At 38.7% G+C, this 16829-nt stretch overlaps 1 protein-coding gene across 5 annotated transcripts in view; it reads right to left on the minus strand.

Annotated features, from left to right (window-relative positions):
• LOC108271148 (inactive N-acetylated-alpha-linked acidic dipeptidase-like protein 2) overlaps window positions 1-16829 on the minus strand; it is a 302511-nt gene that overhangs the window by 83774 nt on the left and 201908 nt on the right. For all 5 annotated transcript variants that reach the window (XM_017478480.3, XM_017478482.3, XM_053683146.1 and 2 more), the window contains one exon: window positions 11348-11491. In XM_017478480.3, the coding sequence (XP_017333969.1) occupies window positions 11348-11491 (144 nt within the window). The remainder of the gene's footprint in view (window positions 1-11347; window positions 11492-16829) is intronic.

A 16829-nucleotide genomic window follows, 5' to 3' on the forward strand; every position in this document is an offset into this window, starting at 1 on the left:
TATTTTAATGGAAGCGGTTGCATTGACTTGACTGACAAGTGAGTCATAGAATAAGGGACTAAAAGAATTAAAGAGAGTCCATTACGTTTGTCATTGATTTCACTGATTGCTTTGATTCGTCATTCCACATCTGTGAAGTCAGTCTTGATTGAGCTTATTATCTGATTCTCAACAACATGTCAGTTGATGCATATTTATCTTTCAATAATGTCACAAAATGTATCAATAGAGTCCACATGAACTGGATATGAAATTGTGATAGTAATGAAGATGGGTTGATAATTTAAAGATGATGTGCTACATACTGTATAATGGACTGTAAACTGGAGTATGCAAATAAAGTGAAAGCAAGAGGTAGAGGTTGCTACTAGAACCAAGAAAATATTGTATTTATTGTATATAGCCTGTAAATTTGTCCTGACCAAACACAGACTTTAAACATTTAGGCCCTAATTTACTAAAAAGATGCAATATTTTTAATCATATATACAATGGCCTGCAAAAGCAATTCACCTCCTGGAATTTATCAGATTTATATGAACAACAAATTATAAATTAACATTTTCTTCCTGTCAGTATTTCTATTGCAACCTCAGGTTCTCTGACAATGTTTTTAATAAGTCAAAATGAATTATTAGTCAGCAAGAATTTCAAAGAAAATTAAAAGCTAATATATATATATATTAAACCCCCAGGTTCCAGAAGCTCCAGATGAAAGATATTGTCTTAAAGGGGACCCAACTGACTTATAATTGGCCTTCACCTGAAAACAGCTTGCATTTTTTTAACAAAAACCTTCATGTTAACTGCAGCTTCATGTTAACGTGAAGTAAATATGATCTATATTTTCTTTCCCTCTTGTTCCTGTTTGTGTGAGTATGTGAGATTGTTCCGGCTTCCAGTGTGGTACACTTCCGGCCCCACTCGTGGTTTTTTTCTATTATTGTGAATGTTTTTCCTCGTTGCATTGTCCTGTGCTCATTGTGTGTTTTTATTGCCACGTGTTCCAGGTCCACTCCTCACCCTGCCTTTCTGCTCACACTCGGCTCACTTCCTGCTACACCCAACCCTACCTTGCCTCCCCTGTGGTGCATTGGCTGAGCATCTACCCCTTATGCTGTGGATCTGAGTTTGAATCTTGACCTTGACCACTATCTTAAACTTGCCTCTCTCATGTTGTTTAATAAAATCCATTTTCACCTTGGATACCAGTGTCTGTGTTCTGTATTTGTGTCCCCTTGTCTCTGTGTCGGTCAGTCATATTGTTGTTGTTTTTTTTTTTTTTACTTTCATAGTAAAAAAAAAAAGTTTACATTTATGGTATTTGGCAGATGCCCTTATCCAGGGTAACTTGCATCTATCTCATTTAGACAACTGAACAATAAGATCTGCTCAAACGCCTAGTAGTAGCAGCTTGGCAGAACTCAGATTTGAACTCACTACCTTCACATCTGTAGTCCAATGTCTTAAACACTGAACTACCACTGTCTCTGTTGATATGGTTGATAAGATCGGGATTCCAGTATTGAAACATGTTCTGGCCCAGTGCAAGGCCACATATGGGCTTTTATTTGGGCCAGTTATGGCCTGTGTGTGGCTCTTGTTCGTAAATTGAATCTGGGCCATCCATGGGCCGTCATTCTTTGCAGTACGTGGGCCGAGGGAGTATTGGTTGTGTGGGCCGGAGATGGGCCAGAGGAAATTTGCTATGTGGGTATGAGCATGTTTCTATTTCTTATCTTATTGCTCCAATGAATGATTAAATTATGATGTATTTTATTATGTCCTTTCATTCCTAATACTTAAAACATGTTAGGTATGTCAGTAACATTAATTAAAACAGTCTAGGAAATTGAGCATTTTTAGGTGAACACCATGTTTCACACAAGAAGCTCACTTTTGTGAATACTTTTCTAGGCTTACATGATGTGTACTGTATATTTAATAACATCAATTATAACTTTTATATCAGAAATTGAAAGGGGCCACTTTGATGGATGACAGAACAATTTAGCCGTTTGTGATAGCCCTAGTTAAATTGTAAATTCATTTGTTTATAAAAGCATACTGAACACTTGTGAAAACAAATAAGCTACATGCATTATTTATATGCAATCCTCTGATGAGAGAAATAAAAAAAGTTTTTTTTTTTAAAAAACACCGCCAAGACCAGAGTCAAGTATAATGCATATTCACAACAGTTGTCATACATGTAATTACACTTTTGACTAGCGAATCTTCTAAAATGTCAAGAGAGAAAGAGTGTCCCAATAGACCTTAGCATGTACATTTTACACCCTAATCAGAACTGCGCCACAAAACAGGGTCACTTTGATGTGTGAGAGCCAGATGGCAGGATTTAGATGTTTTTTATGGTCCATGCTCAACTGTCAATTTGGAACAATTTACCAATGTACAGGGTTGCCATATGATGCTAATTTGATTTGACTTGCATACACTGGCAGAGCATATCTGACCTCAAAACCTGAATGTCTTAATAGTTCATTACCAACAAACTCACACCTTCTCAGGTTAAATCTGGATGGGTTGAAAGGCGCTCAAGTTCTTCTCTGCCTGAGAAGGTGGATTGCCATCTGGTGAGGGGGAGGGTTGGGACCAAAAGTTAAACCCTGCCAAGGAAGGCTGTCTCATCTGACATGATGCATTAGTGTGGAACTTGGAAATGGTTTCTGGGTTTCTAGAAACTAAAATTTCTATACTCAAAATAACATGGAAAATAAACTCTACACTACTGAAGCATAGGATGATCATTTTGAGGTTCTCTCATTTATTTAAGCCAATGTTTAGGTAAAAATTAGAGGCATTACTTTAGAGTTTAGAGCCCTAATTCAGTCTTATACACTTGTAGAGGTTTTTAGAGAATTTTTGTTAAACAGGCTCTTACCCAACATGATCACTGCTGGCAGACAGCCAAGTTGTCACTGTTATTTTAAAGTTGAGGTTTCAAAACATGTTATAGGCAGAAAACAATTTTAAAAATCCATTTTTTTAAGCTCTTGGAATTTATGTAAGTTATTTGTCTGGATAACAAATTATAAATACACATATTTCACCTGTCAGTATTTCTATTGCAAACTCAGGTTCTATTACATTGAATTTTCAAAGTCAAAATTAATGATTGGTAAGCAAGTCTTTCAAAGAAAATCAAAAACTGAAAAATGCCTGATTGACTTACCATTGGCCTTCACTTTGAAATATTAAAACAGCTCACATTTTCTGAACAAAAAAACAGATCAGTTGAACTGTCATTTTAGAGACTGTAAGTCTGAAGGAAAGGAGGGAAAATAAAGACTAAAGAGCATTCTAAGGAAGGTAATGATACAATAATAGAATTTCACAACTTAGGAACAGGGTGGAAAAATATCTAAGCGGTTAGACATCCTAGTAAGCACTGTTAGATCAATATTGAAGAAGTAGAAGCTGTATCACACAGCCCATGCACTACTTGGACAAGACTGTCCCTCTTTACATTACATTACTGCACAGTTGTTCTTGATTTTGGCGGTTTGTCAGAATTCAGCACCAATGACACCCAATGGATTTTCCAAGACCACTACAAAAACAGTATATTCTAGCCTCGTACGGTAATTACTACCAGGCCACAAAAGAAGTAAATGCAAAAATTGTAAAAAAATGGTAGCATTGAACGCCTTGAACCAATATGTCATTTTGAATCTACTAGTTTAAAAACGCAAAGGTTCCTTGAGCTGTTTCATGTTGATGAGAGAAACAGAGGCTGAGATTTCTGTTCCTGAACATAGCGAGTGCCCTCTGCTCTAATGCAGCTCGATGGGTTGAATGCCAGGAAAAGGTTACTTTCACAGTTTAAAGCACACCAGTATTGCACAGCGGATGCTTAGCCATGCATGTGTGCTGAATGAGACAGATGCACAAACCAGAGCCTGGGAAATGTCACCACAACACACATAGAGAAAGAGAAAAAGAGATCTAAACATGCTCAAGCAATTAGTTAAGGAACGTCTCCCTTGCACAGTTTGCCGATCCCACAAATTACAAAGTGCAAAGTACATTCTGGTCTACACAATCTCTAAATCTCAGAATCAATAAATGTTCCTGCTGGAGAAAAACTTGATGCAGACCTAATCCATTTGTCGTTCATGGTGTTTGAGATAGTAAATAAGTACTACAAAAAGATCATGCAACACAAGAGTTTCTACCCAGCTTCTTTCTTTCTTTATTTTTGCTCAAATGGTTGCACAATATATGACAAAAATAATGGCATTGTGAGAACAGTGCTAGTAAAGATCACTAGAAGGCTCACTTTATCTGGTATATGCTAATTGCGTTATTGTTTTATGCCTTTCCATTTTTGAGACATAACAGAGATGACTTCCTTATTCCAGAGAGAAATAAGATAAAGATAATAGGGAAAAGAGGTTCTGAAATTGTAAGAATTATGGGGCACTTTTAAAATAAGAATGTACTACACTGTACTGGTGTTTATTACTGTTTAAATCAAGAGTACATCATTGTACCTTCACCTCAGAAAATGAATGTTTAGTTAATTTAAAATGAATCTAAGTTACAGTGGTGGTTTGTAAGATTATGTACATAAATGTACGCTGCATTCACTTTTCCAGGTTAAACATGCACACCCTTATACCTTTATCAATTTAGCTTAGCTGAATGTTCCTGACTCATAGCTCCAGGGTCTCCAGTTCAATCTTGAACTCTGGTTCCTATCTGTGTGAAGATTTCCTTGCTTCCCCCATATACATGCAAGTTTACTCTGGGTTCTTCAGTTTCCTCACACCTCCCAAATAGAGACCAGTAGGTGTATTGGCTGCTCTAAATTGCCTCTAGGTGTTAATAAATGTTTGAATGTGTGTGGTACCCAGTGATCGACTGATGTATCCATTTATTCTCACCTAAAGCCCAGTGTTCCCAGTACAGGTGCGACCCTAATTTGGAAAAAGCAATTACTGAAGATGAATGTACGTAGAATAATAGAATAATGCAAAATAATAGGATGTGCTGGATCAAGTGCTATTTTATAAGTCATCAGTTAATGTGAGTGGAAGCCATATTGTCAAATTAAATAAAAATTTGCAGATATTTATGTAATAATTACAAATATGGCTGTTCATATTGCAATATACACCCACTGGTCACTTTATTAGGAACACCTGTACACCTGCTTATTTATACACATTTCCAACCAGCCAATCATGTGACACAATGCATACAATCATGCAGATACAGGTTTAGAGCTACAACTGTGGATCAGCTACAACAGGGATGGCTGTGGCTCAGGTGATAGAGCAGTATCCACTAATCACAGGGTTGGCAGTTCGATCCCCAGCCCACATATCAAAGTGTCCTTGGGCAAGGTACTGAACCCCAAGTTACTCCCGATGATAGGCTAGTGCCTTGAGTGTAGTGTGTGAATATGTGAGTGAATGAGCAAAACAGTGTAAAGCACTTTGTAGAACCACTAAGGTTATAAGGCGCTATATAAGCGCAGACCATTTACCACATACAACAGCGGAAGGCCACATCAGGTTCTACTCCTGTCCCACCGCTGCCACCACGAACAAGTCAAGTATACTGTAGATATTGCTTGTAGATTTTCTTCTCTAATTTTGTTATCTTCCTTTGATTATTTTGTCACTTTATTAAATTTGTTTTCCTCCATTGTCATCAACATCCCTTCTTTTTGCTATTGTAAATACATGACCTAATCACTGGATTTTTCCAACTCTGTAACTGTAAATAAATAACAATTTGAATCTAAGTGCGACTCCGAGCTGGGCCATCATTTGTTTTGGTAAATAATTTTTGTCTTTTCCCGCATCTCACAGTGGTTTTAATCCCCACAGGATCACATTTGGTGTCAGAAGTGGGATGGCCAGCTGCAGAATAGGGCAGCCAGTGAGGCAGAGGTCAGGTCTCAGATCTCAAAGACCTGCCACTGTCATGCCAGGGGTTACCACAGAAGAGGCCTGGGATACAATGGATGAGAAAGGATGAGTATGTCGCAATGGGAGCTTATCCCAAGACCAGTTCACCAAAGACATCGGCTGGACCAACCTCGGAGATGGTTCTCGTGGAGGTGATTCGAGTCCTCAAGGCAGTTTTACAAACTCCACAGCCAGAATAAGCCAACCACCACCAACATCCGACATGATGACGGAGAGTCCGAGGTTGATGCTGCCAACACCGGCACCAAGGCTACACCCAACCGATGCATTGAGACCAGGTACCATTTCACAGAGTACAGTTGTGATGGGAGGAGCGTCGTCTGTGGCTACTGCGTTCCCGTTGAGTCCTCCAGCTGAACACAGAAATGCAATGCCGGTAGAGATGGTTCTGCTGAAAGAGCCAAAAATGCTGGCATACCGGATGGGTGAGGACATCGAAAATTACCTTCTCTGGTCTGAGCAGATCACAAGGACCTGGAAATGGCCTGAAGAGGAGTAGGCTTGTCGATTGGTCCTGCTGCTTACTGGAAGAGCGCTGGAGGCACACACAAGAATGGATGAAGGTAGCTCCAAAAGTTATGTTGCTCTGAGAGGTGCTACGGGAAAAATTCAATATCTCACCAGAGACAAGGGACTGTATAAATGCTGGATATGGCCAGAACAGCATACCAAGGAGGAGATCTGAGAACTCATTGTGCTGGAGCAGCTGTTGTGTGTTCTTCCTATGAAACGAGGAGCTGGGTTAAAGAACACGATGGAGTGTAGTAGCAGTGGCAAAACTGGCTCTACAGTACCTCAGTTTACACCATGGAGGGCAATGATCTCAAGCTCCTCGAGGTAATGCAATGCACACCATGCACACCACACCCAAGCCAGCAGATAATGCTGCTGGACTGAACGTGAACAAGACAAGAGAGCTAAGGTGTTACCACTGTCAGCAGCCAGGGCACAAAGCCACTGTGCGCACCATGAGGAAATCAAAGATGACTGGTTTCTGTTATGTCCTCAGAGAGGAGAATGAATGTACTGCCAAGGTAACTAAACCTCTAATCACTCTCAATGTGACTGTTGATGGAAAATGTTTGAATGCTTTGTTGGACACTGGGAGTTCTATTTCATTGTTGAAATCATGCTGGGTTACAAATGTATGCTATGCCAATGCTATTGCTATTCAATGTGCACATGAAGATGTGAAATATTATCCCTGTGCAGAAGTGACTGTCTGTGTGAAAAAGACCAAAGTTACTTGTTGAATGTTGCTGTACTTGCCAGACAATATGAGTTTGGGAAAAGACTTACCAGTGCTGTATGAATTAATTCAATTCACCATGAACATTTATACTGATTCCACTTGTGCAAATGTTGGTCTGTCATGCCCAGTTGTTACTTGGGCCCATGCTCGGGCGAGACTGCAACCTCTGCCAGACTTGCACGATAGTCTGCTGCAAGGTGAGTCTAAAGGTGTTCTGTGATTATGCCACTAAATATCCTGAGGCATTTCCACTATGAACCATCACCACAACTAAGATCATCCATGCCCTCATCCAGCTATTCTCATGGGTAGGAATCCCTGATGAGACACTCTCCAATCAGTGGATGAATTTCACGTCACTATTGATGGGGAAGCTCCATCGTCAACTGGGGATTACTGCCATAAAGACCAGTCCCTATCACCCATAGACAGACAGCCTGGTGGATTGGTATAACCAAACCCTTAAGAGCATGCTCCGTAAGTTCGTCGCAGACATGGGACAAGACCACAGATGTAGCAAAGTGTAAATGGGCGTAGCAGGAGACCAGTTATCTGGGGTAATTCCTGGGTAATGGCAAATTTTGACCACAAGTCAATAAGGTAGAAGTGATTAGACAAAGCCCATGGCCAAGAACAATGAAGGAGATGAAAGCCTTCCTGGGACTCGTGGGATGGTACCGGAGGTTCACACCCAACTTTGCCTCAATCGCAATGCCTTTAACCAACTTTCTGGTAAAGACGGTAAAGAACCCAATCAACTGGACTGAGGACTGTGAGGCAGTATTGAATGGTTTGAAAGAAAAGATCTGTTTCAGTCCAGTCTTGCAAAGTCTCAACCAGCATTTCTTGGTCAGGTAAACGCTTCAACAACAGGGTTTGGAGCTGTCCTGGCCCAACGTCCTCTGGGAGAAGAGAAACCAGTAGTGTTCCTGAGTCGAAAGCTGTTTCCCAGGGAGACCCGATATTTAACGGTTGGAAAAGAGTGTTTGGCAATCAAGCAGACCCTCAATAGTCTACAATACTACATGTTAGGGAGGGAGTTTGACCTTGAGATGGACCACAGAGGACACCATGAAGGACCACAATGCCAGGGTGACCCGATGGCACTCCAACTCTTCCAATATAAAATTTGGCATATTCCGGGCAGAAGGAAATTTATTGCAGACAACTGTCCCGGACAGTGCGTGGCCTGGAGAGGGGGGAGGTGATGTGATGGAGCAGACCATCCCTGTTTGCTAATTGGCACTGGCATTTACTCACACATACACACCCACGCTAAGATTTCACACATTCCTCTGCTGTTATCTACTATCGGAGATGCGGGTGCACACGCCGATCTTGTAGCGCTTGGACTAATCACTTTCATATTACATTTCCACTCTGATTACATGCATCACACATTTGCACACATCGGTGAAGGGTTATTTGTGTTACCTGTGTAGAATTTTGTCCAGTCTAGATAGTCTTTCGAATGGCAGAAGCTGTGTCGGCGGCCAAACCGAACACTCGGAGGCGGCAGGAATTTATCCCGTCAGTTTTGCTCCGCATCAGCGCAGTGCTGCTGAAAGCTGGCGAAACCATGGTTATGTGTGATGGGGGAGATTTTATAATATTTGCGTTGTTTTAATCATCAAAGAATTAATATGGGTTAACAATGTTGGAAGAGGTAGTTCTTCTGTAAGCCCAATAATCTAGATGTTGGGATAACATCATATATATGTGTAAATAACAGATTTTGTGTACATTATTATATGTCCATGTTACCTAGGTGTGATACATTCCAAAAGGGGAGGAGTTACGAGCTATAAAAGAGAGCCCAAGGTACCAGTATAGTGTCTCCTGGTAGGCCAGATGAGTGAGTGTGCAGTTGTGGTGCCACAAACAAATCAAGTATACTGTAGATATTGCTTGTAGGTTTTTTTTTTTCCATAATTTCGGTATTTTCCTTTGATTATTTTGTCACTTTGTTTCATTTCTTTCCATCTTTTCCATTTTCATCACCATCCCTTGTTGTTTTGCTATAGTAAATACATGGCCTAATCACTGGATTTTTCCAACTCTGCACCTGTAAATCAATAACAATTTGCACCTAAGTGCAAAGCTGGACCATCATTTGTTTTGGTAAATCTTTTTATTTTTTCCACATCTCACAGTTGTTTTAAACCCCACTGTATCACAGCCAAGAACAAGAATCATAGGCACAAACCGGAGAGTTGAAGACCGGAAAAAGACCCAATTACTTTTTTTTTCTAATCTTCAACTGTCAGTTTGGGTCCATGGTGTTTGGCTGACAGGAGCCAAACCCAATGTGGTCTTCTGCTGTTGAAGCCCATTCACATCAAGGTTCAATGTTTTGTGCATACTCAGATGATTTTCTACTCACCACAGTTGTAAAGAGTGATTATATGAGTTACTATATTCTTCCAGTGGAGAGGAATATGCTTGTGTTTAAAGGTTGTGGTCTACACAATATTGAAATACTCTGTCTCAGACAAGAAAAATTGGAGGCATGAAATGAATGCAAGACCCATCTCTGATTATGTGTAACTTTCTCCATTAAATATTGACATAACTTTTGGACTTTAAAGCCTAACCTTAATTGAACCAGTTGAATACTTCCTGAAGGTTCTGATAACATTCTTTGGATACAAGAGGACATTAGGTGAATAGGACATGGAATTACTATTCTTTGTATATCACTCAGAATTGTGGATAGCATCTTTCTCCTTCCTCTGTATAGAACAAATGAGTGTGACCTTGTTAATGTGGTGTGTTTCTTCATCATTCCCACTGTCTAGCCAACCCCTTCAGACCACCATGCACACCTCTACCTGTCATCTCACTCTCCATCCATCGTTTCCACATAATTAAACCCTGTTATCTGGTCAAAGTGCCCCTTCATGTGTTCCTCTTTACTTCTGCATCATTACCAGGCATTTAGGGAGGGCACGCATGCTGCCTTCACAAGGTCCAGGGCCATTTTGTACAGAAGTAACGCTGCATTAATGGCTGTAGGTGTGGTAATTCTGTGCCCTTGGGTCATGTTTGGATGTTTTGCTTATGGAGTGCTATCAATATAGGCCATATCATCAGCTTACAGATGCCAATAAAATAAAATCAGCAACTGAGCAACTTGTAATGTAACAAGGGCCTTGCGCAATAGCATATAACACTAAAATTTGAGGGAGCAGGAACTTTGGCTTGGATTTTGGTTAATCAAACTCACATTGAGGTTGAAACTGGGAACTGGGAAAGGGAACTGAATAAGGGCAGATGTTTAACAAGTACACAAATGTGCAGTGGACCGAACTGCTGTCACAAGCACAGCTCTCATGGAAAAAAAGAACATATGGTGCTTTTCAAATTTACAAGGAACCGTGAATCACCTTGTGGAGCATGTGCTTGTTCTTAAAAACAGTCACGGTTTTGGCTTCGTGAGGCACTGCAGCAGTGTGACACAAAAGCCCAAAGCCAAATTTAATTTTAAATTCCTTTTTGAAGAAAAACCCTATTAAAATATAACTGGGTAATGGGTGGAAGTTCTGGAGTGTACAATAGCTTATGAGAATGAAACACCACATGCTTTCTTTTAGTGATGTAGTAATAAACTTACATATATATATTTATACTGTACATTTAAGGAAAAATTTCAATTATCAGCAATGAACTGGTGTACCATTCAGCATGTAATCCTGCCACAAGCCCAGCGTTCCCGGGATAGGCTCCTGATCTACCATGACCCTGAACAGGGGAACATGTCTACTGAAGCTGAATGAATATAAATAAATGATACATTTTTCCTACAGCAAATTAAATAGACACAGAGCCATAACGGGACATTAGCCATCACTGCTGCCAGTTAAGCCATATTTAGTTTGTATAACAGACATGCACCATTCAATTGCACACTTATGGATCATTATGAATTCAGACATCATTGTAGTAGGGGTGAAACTTTTAAAACAACTGAAAGCTTTAGACGCATGGTGGATTGAAAATGAAAGCAAAGACCTTAGTGGTTATCTGGTTATTTCAAAATAGATGGTAAGTGTTCATTTAAATCATATTAGCTGGATATCTCTAACTGAATTTTGATAATCCTCTGTCTGTGTGTGTTTGTGTGTGTGCGTACCTCAGCTGGATTGGCTGATGATGCGAATTCGACCAGTGGAGCAGCAAGCTGACTGGTGAAGAAGTCCATGACCACAGGAGACTGCAGAGAGCTGATGTTCAGGCCAGTGCAGCCTCCAACATGAAGGCAACTTTTTACATGTCTCTGGAAGATATAATATCCAGAATTAAGAAAATAACCAATACATCTGATTACAATCATAAATGAAAGATATTTATACATATACCTAATTGACAGATTAACAAAGGAATATCACACAATGCTGTTATAGGAAAAGAATCATGCCAGGGTGCTGTTGTACTGTTACCACACCAAACTGGACTATTCATCTATAACAGCACATTCCAAACTGCTGTTTTATTTATCTTACACCATAATAAGTAACAAATGATGGCATTTTCTATTTATTAATCAACAGCACATTGTAACAATGGAAATGGCTTTGGCTCCATTTGCCAACGGTTTCAGTCAAACTTTGCACAGTCTGAGAGGCAAAACAATCATGACTAGGAGAAAATCCAAAGAGTAGTAGCAGGTTGAACATACCTATATGAATGAGCAGGACATCACAATGTGACTGTTTGTTTTTATATAATCCTTAAACAGGAAGTGATATCAGAACAAGAAGTGATCACAGAACAACAACTGGCAGGCAGGGTAGAGCTAGAGTGGAGCTGTCATGCCATGAGCTGATGTTATACACATCATGCTTTTTAACTGTTTATAGTTACATTTACTATTACTATAGAAATAATAATGTATTAGAACAAGTGCATTAATACAGTGGATATAAAAAGGTCTGTTATAACGCCAAGTTTTTTGTGATGAAAAAATTCAACCAAGATAAATCATGTAAGAATTTTTCCCACCTTCAATGTGAAATTACAGCTTTCAATGTGAAAATACAACAATCAGAAACATTTTAGGGAAAAATAAAAACAAAGTTATAACAACCTGGTTGCATAAGTATTTGAATGTCATTGGTTCATTCTGAATGCAGCAACATCCCCAATTATAAAAGGGTATGCTTTTATAATTGGGGATGTGACTGCGTTCAGAATGAACCAATCACATTCAATTTCATGTTCAAAAGTAATTATTATACAGCTGTCATCAATGAAATTATTCTGATTAACCCCAAATAAAGACAAGCTGTTTCTGTAGGATTTTCTTGACATCTTTCATCTGACTACTGAAGCCATGGTCTGCAAAGAGCTGACATTGCATGTACATGGTCTCACTGTTGAAAACAATTGATCAGGAGAGGTGTAAAAAAAATAATAATAACAAGCCAAAACATTATATGTACCATGGAACACCATGAAGACCATCACCAAGAACAGGATGTCCCTCCAAAATTTACAAAAGGACAAAGTGAAATCTTATCAGGAAGGCTGCCAAGAGACCAACAGCAACATTAAAGGTGCTCAGGAATATTTGACAAATACTGATTACTCTCTGCGTGTGACAACAATCTCTCACATTCTTCACGTCTGGACTGTGGGTAGCTAGACAGAAGCCCTTTCTCACAAAAAACATCCAAACCCAATTAAATCACTCCAAACCATGTGGGAAAATGTGCTATTGCCTGATGAGACCAATTCCAAAAGATATATTAATTCCATAATTCCAAAATGTATATTTGGTGCATCAACAAAAGAACACCATACCCAAGGTGAAGCATGGTGGTGGCAGCATCATGATTTTGGGCTACTTTTCTTCAGCCAGAAGAAAAACGGGCTTTTATCAAGGTGGAGGGAATCATGAATAGCTACAAATACCAGTCGATTTCAGTGCAAAACCTTCAGGTATCTACTAGGAAGCTGAAGATGTAAAGGAATTTCACCTTTTATCATGACAATGACCAAAAGCATACATCCAAATCAAAAAAGAAATGGCTTAACCAAGTATTAGTTTAGGGAAGTGCAAACTTATGGAACTAGGTTATTGTACTTTTTTATTTTATTTTATTTATTTTATTTTATTTTTTTTTTTTACCTAAAATGAATCTTATTGTTTTTCACTTTAATTTATAGGTTGTAATTTCACAATAAAGGTAGAAAAAGTTCTGGCATTATTTATCTTTGTTTAATTGTTTTTAGATCACAAAAACCTGCTATTTTAACAAGGGTGTGTAAACTTTTTATATCCATTGATACCTATCACTTATATCACAAGCTGAACTATGATCAAAGTTGACATATAGAAAATTCATTAACATCTGCTGATTTGAGAATTCAACAGCACAACATAATGTCCATTGTAGAATTCTCTATAACAGCATTCACTAGGTCTTGCACTAAGTTTCTGCAGTGCTTTCTGGCTTTCATGTTAGTGAGAATTGATTTTCATGTCTTTCCATTAAAAACTAGTAGATAAAACTAGAGCTTGATGCTGTGAGTTACAGTATGGAGTGCTGCATCAGGGGCGGTGGGAGCAGTTCAAATATATCTTTTAAATTGAGAAAAAGTGACTGCAGTTTAAAGATTAAGTATTTTGACTAAAGCCTTATTTATAAATACATTTACTGTAACATTCCTTGTAAAAGTTGGCGGGTTTAAGTAAGGACAAATGTAGTTATGCAGCAGACCAGAACATTAGAATAAACAGGAATACAGTGCTGTGAAAAAGTGTTTGCCTGAGCATGCTTTCTGTTTTTGTATATATCTTATACTAAATAGTTTTAGATCTTCAAACAAAATACAACATAAAACAAAGGCAACCGTAGTAAACACACATTACAGTATTTATTTAAATATTTTATCAAAGAAAAAAAAAGTTGTTAAATACCAATCACTCACGTGAAAATTGCCCCCTTAGACTTAAAATCTGCTTGTGTCAACTTTAGCAGCAATAACTGCGGCCAAACATTTCTGATCAATCTTTCACTTAGGATTAGGACTAGGACTTTAGGACTAGGACTTACTTCTATGCTTTGGATCATCATATTTCTATGCTTTTTGTATTGCTGCATAATCCAGTTGTGCTTGAGTTTCAACCTTTGGACTCGAGACCGAATATTAGTGTTTTCTGGTAGAGAATAGAATTAAAGTTTTCCTCAATTATTTTGTTTACCAGGCCCTGAAGCAGCAAAGCATCCCCACACCATCACACTGCCACCACCATGCTTGACCATAGGTATGATTTTTGTGGAATTCTTTCTTTGGTTTACGCCACATGTAACAGGATCCCTGTCTTCCAAACAGTTTCACTTTCGACTCATCAATCCACAGAGCATTCTCCAAAAAGGCTTGAGGATCATCAAAGTGTGTTGTGGCAAAATTCAGAGGAGGCTTACTGTTCTTTTGGGTTAGCAGTGGTTTTCACCTCGCCACTCTTCCAAGGATGCAATTTTAGTTCTTTCTGATAGTGGAGTCATGAACAGTGACCTTTGCTGATGCACGAGAGGCCTGTAGTTCCATTGATGTTGTCCTTGGCTCTTTTCTGACTTGCTAGATGAGTCGTTGCTATGCTCTTGGAGGAATTTTGGAAGGTTGGCCACTTCAGTAAATGTTCACTACTGTGCCAAGTTTTTCCATTTGGAGATAATGGCCCTTGCTGTGGTTCTTTTGAGTCCCAGAGCCTTTGAAATAGGTTGCATGCCTTCCCAGACTGATGTATTTCAATCACCTTCTTCCTCATCACATTTTCAATTTTGGCATAGTGTGATACTGGGTAAGACCTTTTAACCAACTTCTTGCTGTTGAAAAGGTTCTATTTAAGTGTTGACTTGACTGAACAGGACTTAATCTGGCCAGGTTGCATCTAGTCCATCTGAACCTCATTTTGAAGGCAGTTTCATAGATTTGGGGACATGGTAACCACAGGGACAAATACATTTTCACACAGGCCCAGTTGGTATTGTATAACCGTTGTGTTTACTCAGGTTGCCTTTGTTTTAGCATAGATTTTGTTTTTGAATTTTAAATTTAGTATGAGATGTGCACAAAAACAGAAGGAATCCAGATGGGTGCAAATACTTTTTCACAGCACTGTATACTCAATACACAGAATAACACAATAACATAATAATTAACTTATAATAAACTATTATCAGGATACTGATACTGAGCTTTTCGTGTGGAGTTTTGCATGTACTCGCCATGTTTCCTCTGGGTTTTCAGGTTTTCTCCAAAAAATATTCAGGTAGGTGAATTGGCTACTCTAAATTAGTGTGACTGAGTGTCTGTGAATGTGTATATATGGTGTCCTGCAATGGACTAGTGTCCCGCAATGGACTAGTGTCCCATTCAGGGTGTATTCCTGCCTCACAGTGTTCCCTGGATAGGCTCCACAATCCTGTCCAGGATAAACCGGTTACTTAGGATGAATAAATTAATGAAAATCTATTTATACATATAAATCCTAATCCACAATGTAACATCAATGAAAATATGCTTTTACTGACATTCAGTTTATATATATATTTAAATATCTGAAACAGTATTCGCATTCATGTCAACAAAAAACAGCACACTTTAACTGAAGGAGAAACAAAAATACAGTAATATTTTGACAAAACAGTTGAGTAAACCTGTTATGTGAATTCGCCATTTCAGGCCATCATTAATCAGAGCATGATCAGACATAGTTTGCCCTTGAGCCATCAGTTTATCTCAACATTATTGTCCAACCAATTTTAATTGCCAATTTATCAATTTTAAATGATATCCAACACATGTTCAACCTTATGGTTCAGTTCCTGTGCTGGGTGCATGAAACTGTGAATCACTTTATCTCTAGAAGCAGAGAAAGCTATTAAATTAAAAATTAACCATGAAAACAGCAGTGGTGAGAATGCTGGAGAGCAGAACACAGTAGATGAGAGTGATCACCCATACTTCAGATTTTACAATTCGTTTTCCTCGTATAGGGATCTAAAAATGAAGCCTGAAATATCAATATCAAAGTCCAAAGACCAATCGTCCTTTCTCCTTACAGAGTGTTTTATAAGAACCACTGTGTAGACAGCATGGCAAATAACTGAGTAAATAAAGTACACATAGCTATCCAAAAGCAATTTCTCATATTAAGCTGAAGAAACAGCTGGAGATTCACTGAATCAAACTGTTATCTCATTCACTACATGTTAGTGACTAAAAAGACATCACATTTTGTTGTTAATTCATTCTCATAAAAGGTGACCTTTAGAACGGATTTGAAATAGCACATGCATTAAAAAGAGACAAAGGCAACCAAAATGTATGGACGCATCAGACATTATTTGAGAAAACAGACACAATGTACCTTTATGCTTAATATGACAAACATGGAGACAGTCAGGTGATGATGTGCTAGGGCCTAACAACATACCTTATATCTTTGCTTAATACAACAGTTTTATTCACAATGATTGTGATAAACACTTACCCGCAGGACAGCAGTACAAGCTGATATCTTGAAAGTGCTGCCCAATGCATCACAATGACATTATCTGTACTGTCTGTTTGTGTTGCAAAAACTGAATATTAGACTTAAACAT

The sequence above is a fragment of the Ictalurus punctatus genome, chromosome 10 (genome assembly GCF_001660625.3).
Source record: "Ictalurus punctatus breed USDA103 chromosome 10, Coco_2.0, whole genome shotgun sequence".
In the NCBI taxonomy this organism is placed as follows: Eukaryota; Metazoa; Chordata; class Actinopteri; order Siluriformes; family Ictaluridae; genus Ictalurus; species Ictalurus punctatus.